The 13,483-nt window shown below is 41.5% G+C and overlaps 1 protein-coding gene across 1 annotated transcript in view; it reads right to left on the bottom strand.

Annotated features, from left to right (window-relative positions):
• LOC133064035 (acyl-coenzyme A synthetase ACSM1, mitochondrial) overlaps nt 1-11,922 on the bottom strand; it is a 61,209-nt gene extending 49,287 nt beyond the window's left edge. Inside the window, exon 1 of the mRNA XM_061153978.1 lies at nt 11,731-11,922. Within this exon, the coding sequence (XP_061009961.1) occupies nt 11,731-11,922 (192 nt within the window). The remainder of the gene's footprint in view (nt 1-11,730) is intronic.
• Nucleotides 11,923-13,483: the final 1,561 nt, after the last annotated feature.

Raw genomic sequence — 13,483 nt, 5'->3', positions numbered from 1 at the left:
TGCTGATGGAAAAATCCAGGCCTCACCATATCCCCTTGTGAGGTTCTTAACCCAGTCACCCTCCTGCTTACCCGCGAGGGCTCTCTCCCCTTTCCTTCTTGCCTAGAAACCTTGGACCACTGGACAAATTCCCAAGAGCGATTATCGGAAGATCCTCTGACCAACCCTAAGGAAATCCAGTACACTGATGGAAGCAGCTTTGTCTTGGATGGAAAAAGAAGAGCCGGATATGCAGTAGCCTCCAATTTTGAGCCATAGAGGCTAAGCCTTTGCCACCAGGTACTTCAGCACAATTAGCTGAGTTCATAGCCCTGACTTGAGCTTTAAGAGCTGGGAAAAGGAAAGAGAGTATCCATTTATACTGACTCCAAGTCTGCCTTACTGGTGCTACATGCACATGATGCTATTTGGAAAGAACGGAGCCACTTGACCACCCGAGGGTCCCCAATCAAATATGGTGATCAAATCCTTAGACTCTTGGAGGCAGTCCATCTGCCCACTGAGGTTTCAGTCTCCCACAGTAAAGGACACCAAAAAGGGAGCACGGAAGTGGCACGAGGGAACCAAGCAGCCGAGCAGGCAGCTAAGAGAGCAGTGTTACAGAACAGTGACCTAATAGGGGTTGCCACCTTAGTTCTACAGACTAATTTGTCAGAAACGCCTTCATATACTGAAGGCGAGACTCTTAAAGCTAAGAGTGAGGGCTTTCAAGAAGATCATATGGGGTGGTTCCAAAAGGAGGGACTCCTTTTTCTGCCTGGGAACCTCCAATGGAAGTTGGTTAACTCCTTATATGCCACCACTCATTTAGGGGAAAAGGCCCTCCAAAGATTACTAGAAAGGTCCTTCAGAGGAACAGGCCTCCAAACGACTATAAGGCAAGTGGTCTCCTCTTGTCCCACTTGCCATTTAAACAACCCCAAAAGAGCTCAAAGACCCCAGCTGGCCCAGCCTGTCCAACAATGTGGGACTTACCCAGGAGAGGACTGGCAGATGGACTTCACCCAGATGCCAGTTTCTCAAGGGTAAAATACCTATTAGTCATGACAGATGCATTCACAGGATGGATTGAAGGCTTTCCCACCCAGACCAAGAAGGCTGAGGAGATGGTAAAACAAAACAAAGCAAAACAAAACAAAAACCTGCTTCATGAAATCATTCTGAGATTTGGTCTGCTCAGGTCATTACAAAGTGACAATGGTATGTCATTTACTTCTAAGGTCACCCAAGGGGTCTCTAAAGCATTGGGCATTACTTATTATCTCCATTGTGCCTGGAGGCCTCAGTCTTCAGGAAAAGTAGAAAGAGCCACCCAATTCTTGAAATCAGGGATAAAACAGATAACCCAGGAGACCTCCCTGGGATGGAAGGAGGCTTTACCAACAGCTCTCCTCTGCACCTCTATTTCCCCTAAGGAACAGGTTGGTCTTAGTCCTTATGAGATGCTATATGGGAGACCTTTTGTTTATGTCAATGACCTCTTCCTAGATCCAGAGGCTCAGACCCTCCAGTTTTATACCGTGGTCATTGGGCAATTCCAGCAGGATATATGCCTGTGGGGTATGAACCAGAACCCAAAAGATTCTAAGGGGTCACCACTGTATGATCCAGGGACTCAAGCCCTAATTAAAGTCTGGAAAGATGGATCCCCAAAGGCTCAACTCCAGTCCACATGGAAGGGCCCCTACCCTGTTAATACTTTCTACCCCCACACTGGTCATGGTACCAGGACATGACTCCTGGATTCACTACTCATGAGTCAAGCCGTGGAAGAAAACAGAAGAGGACACTCAATACACCTGTGAGCCCCTGGGAGCTCTCAGATACCTATTCAGAACAACAAATGAGTGCCATTCCAATGAATACCCCCAAAATCTAGTTTCTGGGGATATTTCTCAGGATAGCTCTAAAGAGCCAACACAGCTTGGCAGAGGTTGTACTCCAAAACAGACAGGAGATAGATTTTCTGATCCCTGAACAAGGAAGGACTTGAGCCATCCTGGCAAAGGGAATTTGGAGTTGGCTAATGCCCCTACTAGTCCTTGTTATGCCATATTGATGCTGCTTATGATTGCTCCATGTATTATCAATTGTCTAACCCATTTTGTCTCTGCCCAGGTCAACAAACTACCACATGTAGTGCCAGTTCAAGCAAGGATATATAAAACTACAGCTGACCACAGAAAATAACACTCACCCTTAGATGGACACCACTATAAGGACTCTGTGGTCTGAGACTAGCAACAGGGGGAGGCCCAATGTCCCTCACCATCCCAGTTCAGTAAGAAGCAGCCAGAAAGACCTCGAAGACTCTATTCCCATTGAGTCTTCAATGGGAATTGGGCCTCCCATCTCTTGAGGAGGAAATGTTAGGTAGATAGAATAGGAAAAATGAGTCCAGAATGGCGGTGGCTAAAAGACAAGGAAGGGAAAAGTCCATGAAAATAGAACAAAGGAAGGTACAAGAACCAGAGTGAGGACCTCAGATAGAACAAACAGCACTCCTGCTAGCCCAGTTTACATAGGTCAGGCCCGGGGCGGGGTGTGGGGGTGGGGTGGGGTGGGGGTGGGGGTGGTGGTGGTGGAGGGAACATATAAAAAGAGGAGCCAAAGGGCCGGAGGTCTTTCTCCCTCACTCACTCTCTCTCTCTCTCTCTCTCTCTTCTCTGCGTCTTTTGGGTCAGCCTGCCCTCACACCTCGAGGATGTATTTTCCTCTTATTTTCTAAATAAAACTGAGCTGTAACACGGAGCTGTAACACTGATCCATCTGAGAGATATAACACTGTCTGTCTGAGAACCAAGAGGTATAACATGGTCTGTCTGAGAGCCGAGAGCTGTCACATGGACTGTCCGAGAGCTGTGATGTGCCAAGGGATTTAACATCTGTTGTTTCAAATTTTTGTTGTGACAAGATAGAATCGAAGAAATTACCCATTCCCCTGACAAAAGTAAATTGCTTTGTTAAGTGAGCTAATGCAAGACTGGAAATTTTATCCGTGTTATAAATGTTCCTTTTGATAACAGGTTGTGTGAGTTTCTGTGCCCTTAAATGTTCTATATTTATTTTCTTTGTGACCTTCATTAAATGAATAGGTATTATTTCAGTGATCTGTGATCGTGTGTTTTAAAATCTTTTTTATATTTCTAATAAACTTCCCCAAATCAAAATATAACCATGCTTTTTAGCCTCTAGCTGACTCTGGGATGGATTCTTCAAAGAAACTTCTCTGAGGAACCTCAGAGATGAACGTTAAGCTAGCTTACTTGGTATTTTTGATTGAAAAACATTGTCAAGTGATTAAAAATGAACTTTAGGCTACAATGTATAGATAAATATCCCTAATACAGATATTCCAAATTTTTTATGAAATCCCTTACAACTGATATGTCCTGATATAATGTTATCAGTCATAATTCTAGTGATTATACTGAAATGTTATATGTTACAGAAATACCCAAGTTTCCTAATTACATTGTACTCAAATCTTTAACCATGCAGAAGGGCCATGGCACAATCAGTAGGGAAATTTAGAAACAGTGATTTTAGAATGAGTGATTCCCTTCTGGATAATCCCTTTTAAACTGCAGAGTGACAGAAGGACCAATTTTACTGGAAAAATTGTTAAGGAAATTTGGCTGATTATGCAACATTCCATTGTGCCTATCACCCCTAGTCTTCTGAGTTAGTGGAAAAAAGAAATGGAACAATTAAAACTCAATTGGCTAAAATAACAGATGCTTCTTCCTTGGCCTAAGGTTCTTCCATTGGTTCTCCTCAGCATCAGATCCACTTCTTTTGGCAAACATCATTGTCTCCCTTACACGGAGACCAATGAGACTGGATAAATGTCTATATGATCCTGTATTATTTAAAGGAGTCATATTATTGCAAGTGTTTAACCAAAGTATTGACAAGGCATTCTAAACTTGTTTCTGAAACATAACACAGTAAACTATCCTCAAATGAAGATCAGATGTCCCATGACTTACAACAAGGATATTCAGTTCAGTTCAGTTCACTCGCTCAGTCATGTCCGACTCTTTACGACCCCATGAATCACAGCACGCCAGGCCTCCTGGTCCATCACCAACTCCCAGAGTTTACTCAAACTCAAATGCCCATCGAGTTGGTGATGCCATCCAGCCATCTCATCCTCTGTCATCCCCTTCTCCTCCTGCCCCCAATCCCTCCCAGCATCAGGGTCTTTTCCAATGAGCCAACTCTTCCCATGAGGTGGTCAAAGTATTGGAATTTCAGCTTCAGCATCAGTCCTTCCAATGAACACCCAGGACTAATCTCCTTTAGGATGGACTGGCTGGATCTCCTTGCACTCCAAGGGACTCTCAAGAGTCTTCTCCAACACCACAGTTCAAAAGCATCAATTTTTCAGTGCTCAGCTTTCTTCATAGTCCAACTCTCACATCCATACATGACCGCTGGAAAAAACATAACCTTGACCAGATGGACCTTTGTTGGCAAAGTAATGTCTCTGCTTTTTAATATGCTATCTACGTTGGTCATAACTTTCCTTCCAAGGAGTAAGCATCTTTTAATTTCATGGCTGCAGTCATCATCTGCAGTGATTTTGGAGCCCAAAAAAATAAAGTCTGACACTGTTTCCACTGTCTCCCCATCTATTTCCCATGAGGTGATGGGACCAGATGCCATGATCTTAGTTTTCTGAATGTTAAGCTTTAAGCCAACTTTTTCCACTCTCCTCTTTCACGTTCATCAAGAGGCTTTTTAGTTCTTCTTTACTTTCTGCCATAAGGGTGGTGTCATCTGCATATCTGAGGTTACTGATATTTCTCCCGGCAATCTTGATTCCAGCTTGTGCTTCTTCCAGCCCAGCGTTTCTCATGATGTATTCTGCATATAAGTTAAATAAGTAGGGTGACAATATACAGCCTTGACGTACTCCTTTTCCTATTTGGAACCAGTCTGTTGTTCCATGTCCAGTTCTAACTGTTGCTTCCTGACCTTGGAGTACGGAATGAAGCAGGGCAAAGGCTAATAGAGTTTTGCCAAGAGAACGCACTGGTCGTAGCAAACACCCTCTTCCAACAACACAAGAGAAGACTCTACACATGGACATCACCAGATGGTCAATACCAAAATCAGATTGATTATATTCTTTGCAGCCAAAGATGGAGAAGCTCTATACAATCAGCAAAAACAAGACCGGAAGCTGACTGTGGCTCAGATCATGAACTTATTATTGCCAAATTCAGACTTAAACTGAAGAAAGTAGGGAAAACCACTAGACCATTCAGGTATGACCTAAATCAAATCCCTTATGACTATACAGTGGAAGTGAGAAATAGATTTAAGGGACTAGATCTGAGAGACAGAGAGCCTGATGAACTATGAACGGAGGTTTGTGACATTGTACAGGAGACAGGGATCAAGGCCATCCCTATGGAAAAGAAATGCAAGAAGGCAAAATGGTTGTCTGAGGAGGCCTTACAAATAGCTGTGAAAAGAAGAGAAGCAAAAAGCAAAGGAGAAAAGGAAAGATATTCCTATTTGAATGCAGAGTTCCAAAGAATAGCCAGGAGAGATAAGAAAGCCTTCCTCAGCGATCAATGCAAGGAAATAGAGGAAAACAACAGAATGGGAAAGACTAGAGATCTCTTCAAGAAAATTAGAGATATCAAGGGAACATTTCATGCAAAGATGGGCTCGATAAAGGACAGAAATGGTATGGACCTGACAGAAGCAGAAGATATTAAGAAGAGGTGGCAAGAATACACAGAAGAACTGTACAAAAAAGATCTTCATGACCCAGATAATCACAATGGTGTGATCATTCACCTAGAGCCAGACATCCTGGAATGTGAAGTCAAGTGGGCCTTAGAAAGCATCACTACAAAGCTAGTGGATGTGATAGAATTCCAGTTGAGCTATTTCAAATCCTGAAAGATGATGCTGTGAAAGGGCTGCACTCAATATGCCAGGAAATTTGGAAAACTCAGCAGTGGCCGCAGGACTGGAAAATGTCGTTTTCATTCCAATCCTTAAGAAAGGCAATCCCAAAGAATGTTCAAACTACCGCACAGTTGCACTCATCTCACATGCTAGTAAAATAATGCTCAAAATTCTCCTAGCCACGCTTCAGCAATACATGAACTGTGAACTTCCAGATGTTCAAGCTGGTTTTAGAAAAGGCAGAGGAACCAGAGATCAAATTGCCAACATGTGCTGGATCATTGAAAAATCAAGAGAGTTCCAGAAAAACATCTATTTCTGCTTTATTGACTACCACAAAGCCTTCGACTGTGTGGATCACAATAAACTGTGGAAAATTCTGAAGGGGATGGGAAATACCAGACCATCTGACCTGCCTCTTGAGAAACAAGGATATTAGGTATATAGAAAAATGCATCACTTAAAGGACTGCCTCCAAGCTAGATGGAAGGGCCCTTATCAGGTAATTTTAGTAAGCTCATGTGTAGCAAAACTGAAGGGAATTGCCTCTTGGATTCATATTTCCAATTAAAAGCGTCTCCTACACCAGGCTGGAGCAGTTCTCTGCTGTCCTCAAACTCACGTTAAAGCAGTGCTCTGATAATAAGAAAACACCAACACCAGGATAAAAAGACACCAGCAGAAGTCTGACCTAAGATACTAGACCTGAACCCATATGATTGTTCATAACATTTTCTTCTTGGTGTCTTAGACTCTTGCACATGAATCAAATATTTTTCTATCATGGGCAGGATCTTATGCAAATTTTAGAAATCAGTCAAATTGTTGGGTTTGTGGTCAATTACCTGCATCCAGTACCTCTGGTTGGAGAAGGAAATGGCAACCCACTCCAGTACTCTTGCCTGGAAACTCCCATGGACGGAGGAGTCTGATGGGCTACCGTCTATGGGGTTGCACAGAGTCAGACATGACTGAAGCAACTTAGCAGCAGCAGTAGCAGCAACAGTACCTCTAGTTTACCTTTGTGTGTTTCTCCCCTCCAAGGCTCTGGCTTAATGGCTCTTAGAAAGTTTATATATTTTAGAAGAAAGGAATTATAGTTCAGTCTGGGCTAGTACTGATGTCACTAGATGGGACCCACCTACCTGGTCAATCAAATATATTTATTCTAAACCTGGCCATAAATGTGAATTTTCCCTTAAGGTTACTTTAATGGAACAACAGGCTAAATTCTTGTTTAAAAAAAAAAAGTAAACTCCAGACTATTAGGAAGAATGTTTCCTCAGTTATGGGATGGATTTGTCTGGCTAATACCAGGCTATGGTCATCTAAGCCTAAGCCCCCCCACCCCCCACCCCCACCATGCTGGGAACAATTAAATTACATCAAAGATAATCAACCTAATAACACTAAAAAATTAGGCTAAGTGTCTTATGAAAACTGCCAATATACCATTTCTCATAAAGATAGTGGTTAGTATGGAACAGATTGGGTCAGATGACCAGAAATATACTGGCTGGCACCTAATGGGACTCAATGGCTTTGTGGGTCCAGTCTATGGCCTTGGCTTCTGCTGAGATGGCTAGGAAAGTGAACTTTAGGATTCCCTTGGGCTCAAGGTTACTTTTGTACAAACAAACTTAGATCTGACTCCAGCAAATTTACCATCAATACGAGCCTGATGGACCAAGAGATCTGTACTTCACTGATATGATAACTTAGCAGCTATTTTGGGGCCTTCAGTAAGATTGGAAAATATTATTTCTCACATTAAAGCTTTGACAAAATTCACTCAAAAGGCCTAGCAACCAGGCGAATTCTGAAGTCTCTATGATATGAAACGCTGAATTGCAAAATCATATGGCCCTTGATATCCTTACAGTATCTCAAGGGGGCAACTGTGCTATAATTCAAACTAAATGTTATGTTTATATACCACAATTGTCTAATATTATGCATTTAACGACTCATATGAAAAATCAGATTTCTGCCTTAGATGATCCACTTCCTAGATTTGGTGATCTTTTAGAAAGATGATTTGGTTTGGAGAGGGTAACAGGCAGGAAGTCTAGAGGTCCCAAATAGAAGAAATAGGCTGCAAGTGTCAGATATTTTTTATCTCTCTCTTAAGCTGCAGGAGGAAACAAACTACAAGTGTCAGATTTTTTTCCCTTCTCTATACAAATTTAAAAGGAGGTTTCTTTTAAAATTCTGTGTTGTCTTGATGACACCTGGTTCCACCTGAACTTAACTTTTCTCCAAGTTAACCTAAAAGTTTTCTCAAACCTTTAGCTAACCAATGTGTTTTTCTTATGGAAACGTTTATCTTAAGCTATGTTAATGAACTATGTGTTTACCCTATACACTGTCTTTCTTCAAGTTGGTTCCACCTAAGACTCAAACAAATGTGTATGTTTTACTCATGCAAATAATCTCTTAAGATATGTTAATGAGACTGTGTCTTTGCTTAGAAACCTGCCTTTCAAGATTCATGTCAATCATTTTTTGGCCCAGGACATCTCATCTTGTGCCAATGTTATCTCAAAAAGCATGTTGTGGGTGAGGGGCCTGGTGCCAGTCTTTGAGTTTTGAGACATTTCCTTTCTCTACCTAGCAGACTTCTAGTAGCTATATAACATCTGGCTAAAGACTAGCAGGGGGGCACCCTTTCTGTCCCCTTCTGATGTCTATGCCAGAAGCTTTCTCTATCTCTTATACTTTAATAAAACTTTATTACACAAAAGCTCTGAGTGATCAAGCCTCGTCACTGGCCCTGGATTGAATTACTCTCCTTTGGAGGCCAAGAATCCCAGTGTCTTTTATGGCTCAGCAGCAACCTTTCAGTTCTGGAAGCTCATGGCTTAAGTCTCTACTGGTAACTTTAACATTATTAGCTGTATTGCTTATAATTTGTTTATTTTATAAGATTGTTGTCTCTTGTGTACATGATGTATAACCAGGCCCCTGGACAAATTAAAGACAGATAAATATCTTGAAGAAATACATCACATTTATAACTTAGAATAATTGTAATAGTATGATTTTAGGTATGAGAAGAAGCAACAAGGGAAATATCTCCTGGATCCTATTAGGTTAGAAAGATAGAAGATCCAGATCCATTTATTATCCATCAATGGGCCTACTCTGGAAATTAACACCTGCAGTGACATATCAATAAAGAACTTTCACCTGATCTGAGATGAGCCTCCAAGCACCATGGGACAAAAAGAAACAATGGTCATGAAATGTCTCCCAATAAGGTTTAACTTCTGACCACAGGGAGGGAGTGTAAAATGAAATATTTCCTTCTCTGTGGTCTTCTAGTAAACAAGCCTTTTCCAAATGCAAATTTATGAGCCACAGTGAAACAAAGACATCTATTTGGAAGCCATCAGGTACTTCCTTCCTGGTAAGTGCCGAGGAGCTGGGGGATGTGAGAGGCAGCCATCTGCCACGTTCACCATCTCTTGTGGTAAACAAGAAATTTGTATGTTAACAATAAAGAAAACAGGATTGGCCCCAGAGAGTTAGATGCATATGAAAGAAGTGATTTCAGCAAGGCTGGACACATAGAAGATTGCTAAATCTCTTTATGTGAGAGACTTAGTTTTTTCTTAATTAACATTAATTTTCATATTCAAACATATGCAAATTTATTCAGACATATGCATATGTCTTGTGTAGAGCCTGGCTCCTCCCCTGCCTCCTTGAAGTAAGCTCTTTCAGGGTCACCTGAGATACTGTTTCCTGGACTCGAGTCCTAAAATTCCCACCAAATAAAACCTAAAACTTTTAGGTGTGTGTATTTTTTTAGTTGACAATATAAATCCCAGCAAAGATGTGGCATTCCCTGGGCAAATATTTACATGGTGATAATCTCCATGGGTTGATGTGTGAACTAACAAGGAACTTATGAAGATATTATGCAGAATAAAAACTATGACATTTCCAGCCCATCTGGTGATTCAAAAGATCTTAACCAGATTTTTGATCTGGGCAGTGATGAAAGTCAGTTTGTAGTCTGAAAGCAGAGATGTTTTGACATTGTCATCTCATGAGGCCAGGTTAAAGATTGACTTATAGAATCAGACAGCCTGAACCCAAATCCTGCTCCTCCACTTATTAGATAAGCAAATTCCGTAGATTTTTGAACGATTGTAACTTCAGTTTCCTTATCTCAAAAAAGGGGATGATTAAAGTGTCCATCTTATCAGAATAATAAGCACAAAGTGCTTGGCAAGGCACATAAACAAAAAGGGCTCTCCAAAAGTGAGGGCTCTATTTTCCTTGGAGTTTTTTGGAAATTCAGAAAAAGGAAAAAGATGGAGGTAGGATAAAAGTCCCCATAAAAGGCATATAAGTTCTGAATACTAACATATTGAGAGGGTTAACAGTCAGGTAGGAAGGCCAGAGCTCTCCAAGCAACAGGAGGAAATAAACCGCAAGTGGCAGACTTTTTTTCTCTTCCTATCCTGTGTTGTCATGAGGACACTTGGTTCTGTCTGAAGGTAACCTTGAGCTGCTAATGGCTCAGCAAACCAGTGCATTTTTCTTATGGAAACAGTTTGCTTAAGCTATGTTAATGAAACTATGTATTTGCTTGGAAATCTGCCTTTCTTCAAGATTCATGTCAATTGTTTTATGGCTGGAGATCACTCCCCTTTTGCCATTCTATCTCAAAATGCATGTTGTGGGAGAGGGGACTTAACTCTCTCAGTAACTCTCTCAGTAACCATAACTCTCTCAGTCTTGAGGCATTTCTTTTATCAGATTAGCAGCTTGCTAACAGGTATATAATGCCTTGCTAAAAACTAGCAAGGGGGTATCTTTTCTGCCCCCTTCTGATGTCGATGCCAGAAGCTTTCTCTATCTCTTTTATACTTTAATAAAACTTTGCTACACAGAAAGTTCTGAGTGATCAAGCCTCATCTCCAGCCCCGGATCAAAATCTTCTCCTCTGGAGATCACAAATCCCGGCATCACTCACAGTAGCCTTAACCTTTGCAGCCTTAAGCTTTCAGTATGAATGTATGCTTATGGTAAATTAAAAATAATCAACTCCTTGACTCCATATCAGGTGAATTCTTTCTTCTGAACAAATACAATGTTGAGTGGGCTTTCACAATGTGGAAAATGCCAGCTGGAACTTTGTAGCTGAAACACCCCCCATTGTCTATCCAACTCCTAGTGTCACCACTGTGCCTCTCTTGGGAAAAGAGAAACCAAGAATGCATTTTTTTGCAGAGAAAACTGGGATGGGTTTCTCTGGATATACCCTAAAGCCACGTTTAAGTAGGTAGTTGATAGGGAGGACTCCAGCTATACCTGCCATCCTCATAGGAAGATAGATGATATGATTTAGTTACATGTGTCAGATGTTCATGTGCACAATCAAGGTTACACCCTCCCTCTGGGTGTAACCTAAAGTCAAGCCCACATTTTATGAGATGAATTCTAGTTAGACTCACAGTCTCATTAGTTGAAGATGAGAATTCAGACCAACATCAACTTGCTGACCTGTGATTAGAATTTGACACTTGGTCATGATTACCTGACTGAGTACCAGATACTTTCACCTACTATCTTGTTTCTTAAATGAGATTATCCCCATTTCACCGGTAAAGCCACTGGAGCTTAGAGAATAGAGGAAGTATCCAGGCTGAGAACTTAACCCCAAAACATAAGCTTTTCCCATGAAAATTGTAAGCTTAGTCAGAAGCCCTTATAGTTCTGTGCCCCTCTTCCTTTGGGAGAAGGAGGTGAATCCTGTTTTTGCACCAAACAAAGAGGCCTCCTTACCTTCTCCATTTGAGTCCAGTGGTCCAGTACATCACTTGCAAAGTTAAATTCCTCAGGTCTGTCGTAGTCATTCAATCTTAGGGCTCCAGCTCCTGATAAAGATTGGCAGCGCAGGTGCTGAGGGACATGGTGGAAGCCAGGGCAGGACATGTGGATGCCCCAGAGGACCCGAAACTTCATCAGCCTTTGCATAGTGGAGCAGTCCTCAGGAAACAGACAGAATTCTCAGGTCACTACCTGCCTTGAGAAGAGATGACTAATATGTTGGTCGTTGGAGCAGAAATTCCTTCCACAAAATGAAGGCACATTGCTGGCTACTTACTAGAGTCATAGCTTTGTTTCAGTCCACTGGAATTTGGAAGGCACAACTAACAGCTCACTGAAATTTGAAGGCACAGCTAAACTGACTTAGCTGGGAATTTCTTTTCCCAAGTGAAGAATCACAAGGCAAAAATTATGAAGAGGGGCTATAGCTACTAGATGAGGTAGGCACATATTCCTGAGGGTCTTTTCCTTTTCTTTTAACCCCCAGGGATAGAGGCCATGTGGCCACCCTTTTTTGGTAGAAACAGTATTTTCAAAGTCCTGTATGTCATGCTATCCTTGCTCTGGAAACATCTCTTCCTATTGAACCCAAATATGTGGTTTTTATGAAAACTGTCATAGTTTTAGATGATCCCACCACATCCAAATTTGATTGGTCAATCATTTCCCATGATATATATATATCATGGGAAACTTGAAACTTATCCCATAGGGATGCAGATGGGATGCTGGAGGACTATGGCTTTGGGAAGACAACACCTTGAGTTTGGCTGGCAATCAGAGACAACTCTTCTGTGTGTAGTGATAAGAGATCCAAGTAACATCAGTTCTACTTTTTTGTGCTTTTCCTTCCCAGGTGCAGCCTGTGATTCTGATGAGGACTGGCAGATCTGTGCCTCGGCTTCCTAGGACCTCCCTCCCAGGAGGCCATCTACAAGGGGATCTAGGTGACCTGTTGATGGAAATCCAGCCTGCCAGGGACTTAGGTCTATCCTGTTATATTTGCTACTGGTTACAAATTCTATTTTCTGTACAATTAGTCAGACTAAAGTTTTCACTGTGTTTGTTTGGCAAAACGAATTAAACAGAAAGTAAGGTTTTTAAAAAAAAAAAAAAAAAAAAATATATATATATATATATATATAAACACAAACTGGGCTAATCATAATCCCTCTCCAAAACTGTGTGTGTGTGTGTGTGTGTGTGTGTTACCAAAGCCTTAGTGGAAGCCATGAAATATACACTTTGGAAACTGTCAGTGGCTATAATTCCTATAAAGTGGAGATAACTGCTCTGCATAAGAGAGGAAAACTTGGAAATTTTCAGAGACATGGAAACAAGGGGTAGAGAGAATCTGAGAGGGATGCAAGTCTCTGGTTCGTAACTATTGCTCCTGAGGCTCTTGTTAATATCCTGTCCTGAATTCTATGGATCAACAATTTTTCCTGTCTGAGATTGCATTTCTATCACTTGGTATTATAAGAATATTGACAAATATGCACCACCACACTCAGACAGAGGAGGCTAATATCACAGCACTCTCCCTACTACACAGGGATCTGGCCTCAAGGTCTTCCCCAGGGCAGCATTCAGGTACCTATTACTAAGCCATCATTTGACCTACGAAATAAAAAGTTTTTGCCACTCCAGATCCAACAAATGCTTCTGACATGGGGATAGAATGCTCATTTACTAGGATGCTTTTTGA

The sequence above is a fragment of the Dama dama genome, chromosome 10 (assembly GCF_033118175.1).
Source record: "Dama dama isolate Ldn47 chromosome 10, ASM3311817v1, whole genome shotgun sequence".
Lineage (NCBI taxonomy): Eukaryota > Metazoa > Chordata > Mammalia > Artiodactyla > Cervidae > Dama > Dama dama.
This window is presented reverse-complemented; position numbering and strand designations above follow the sequence as displayed.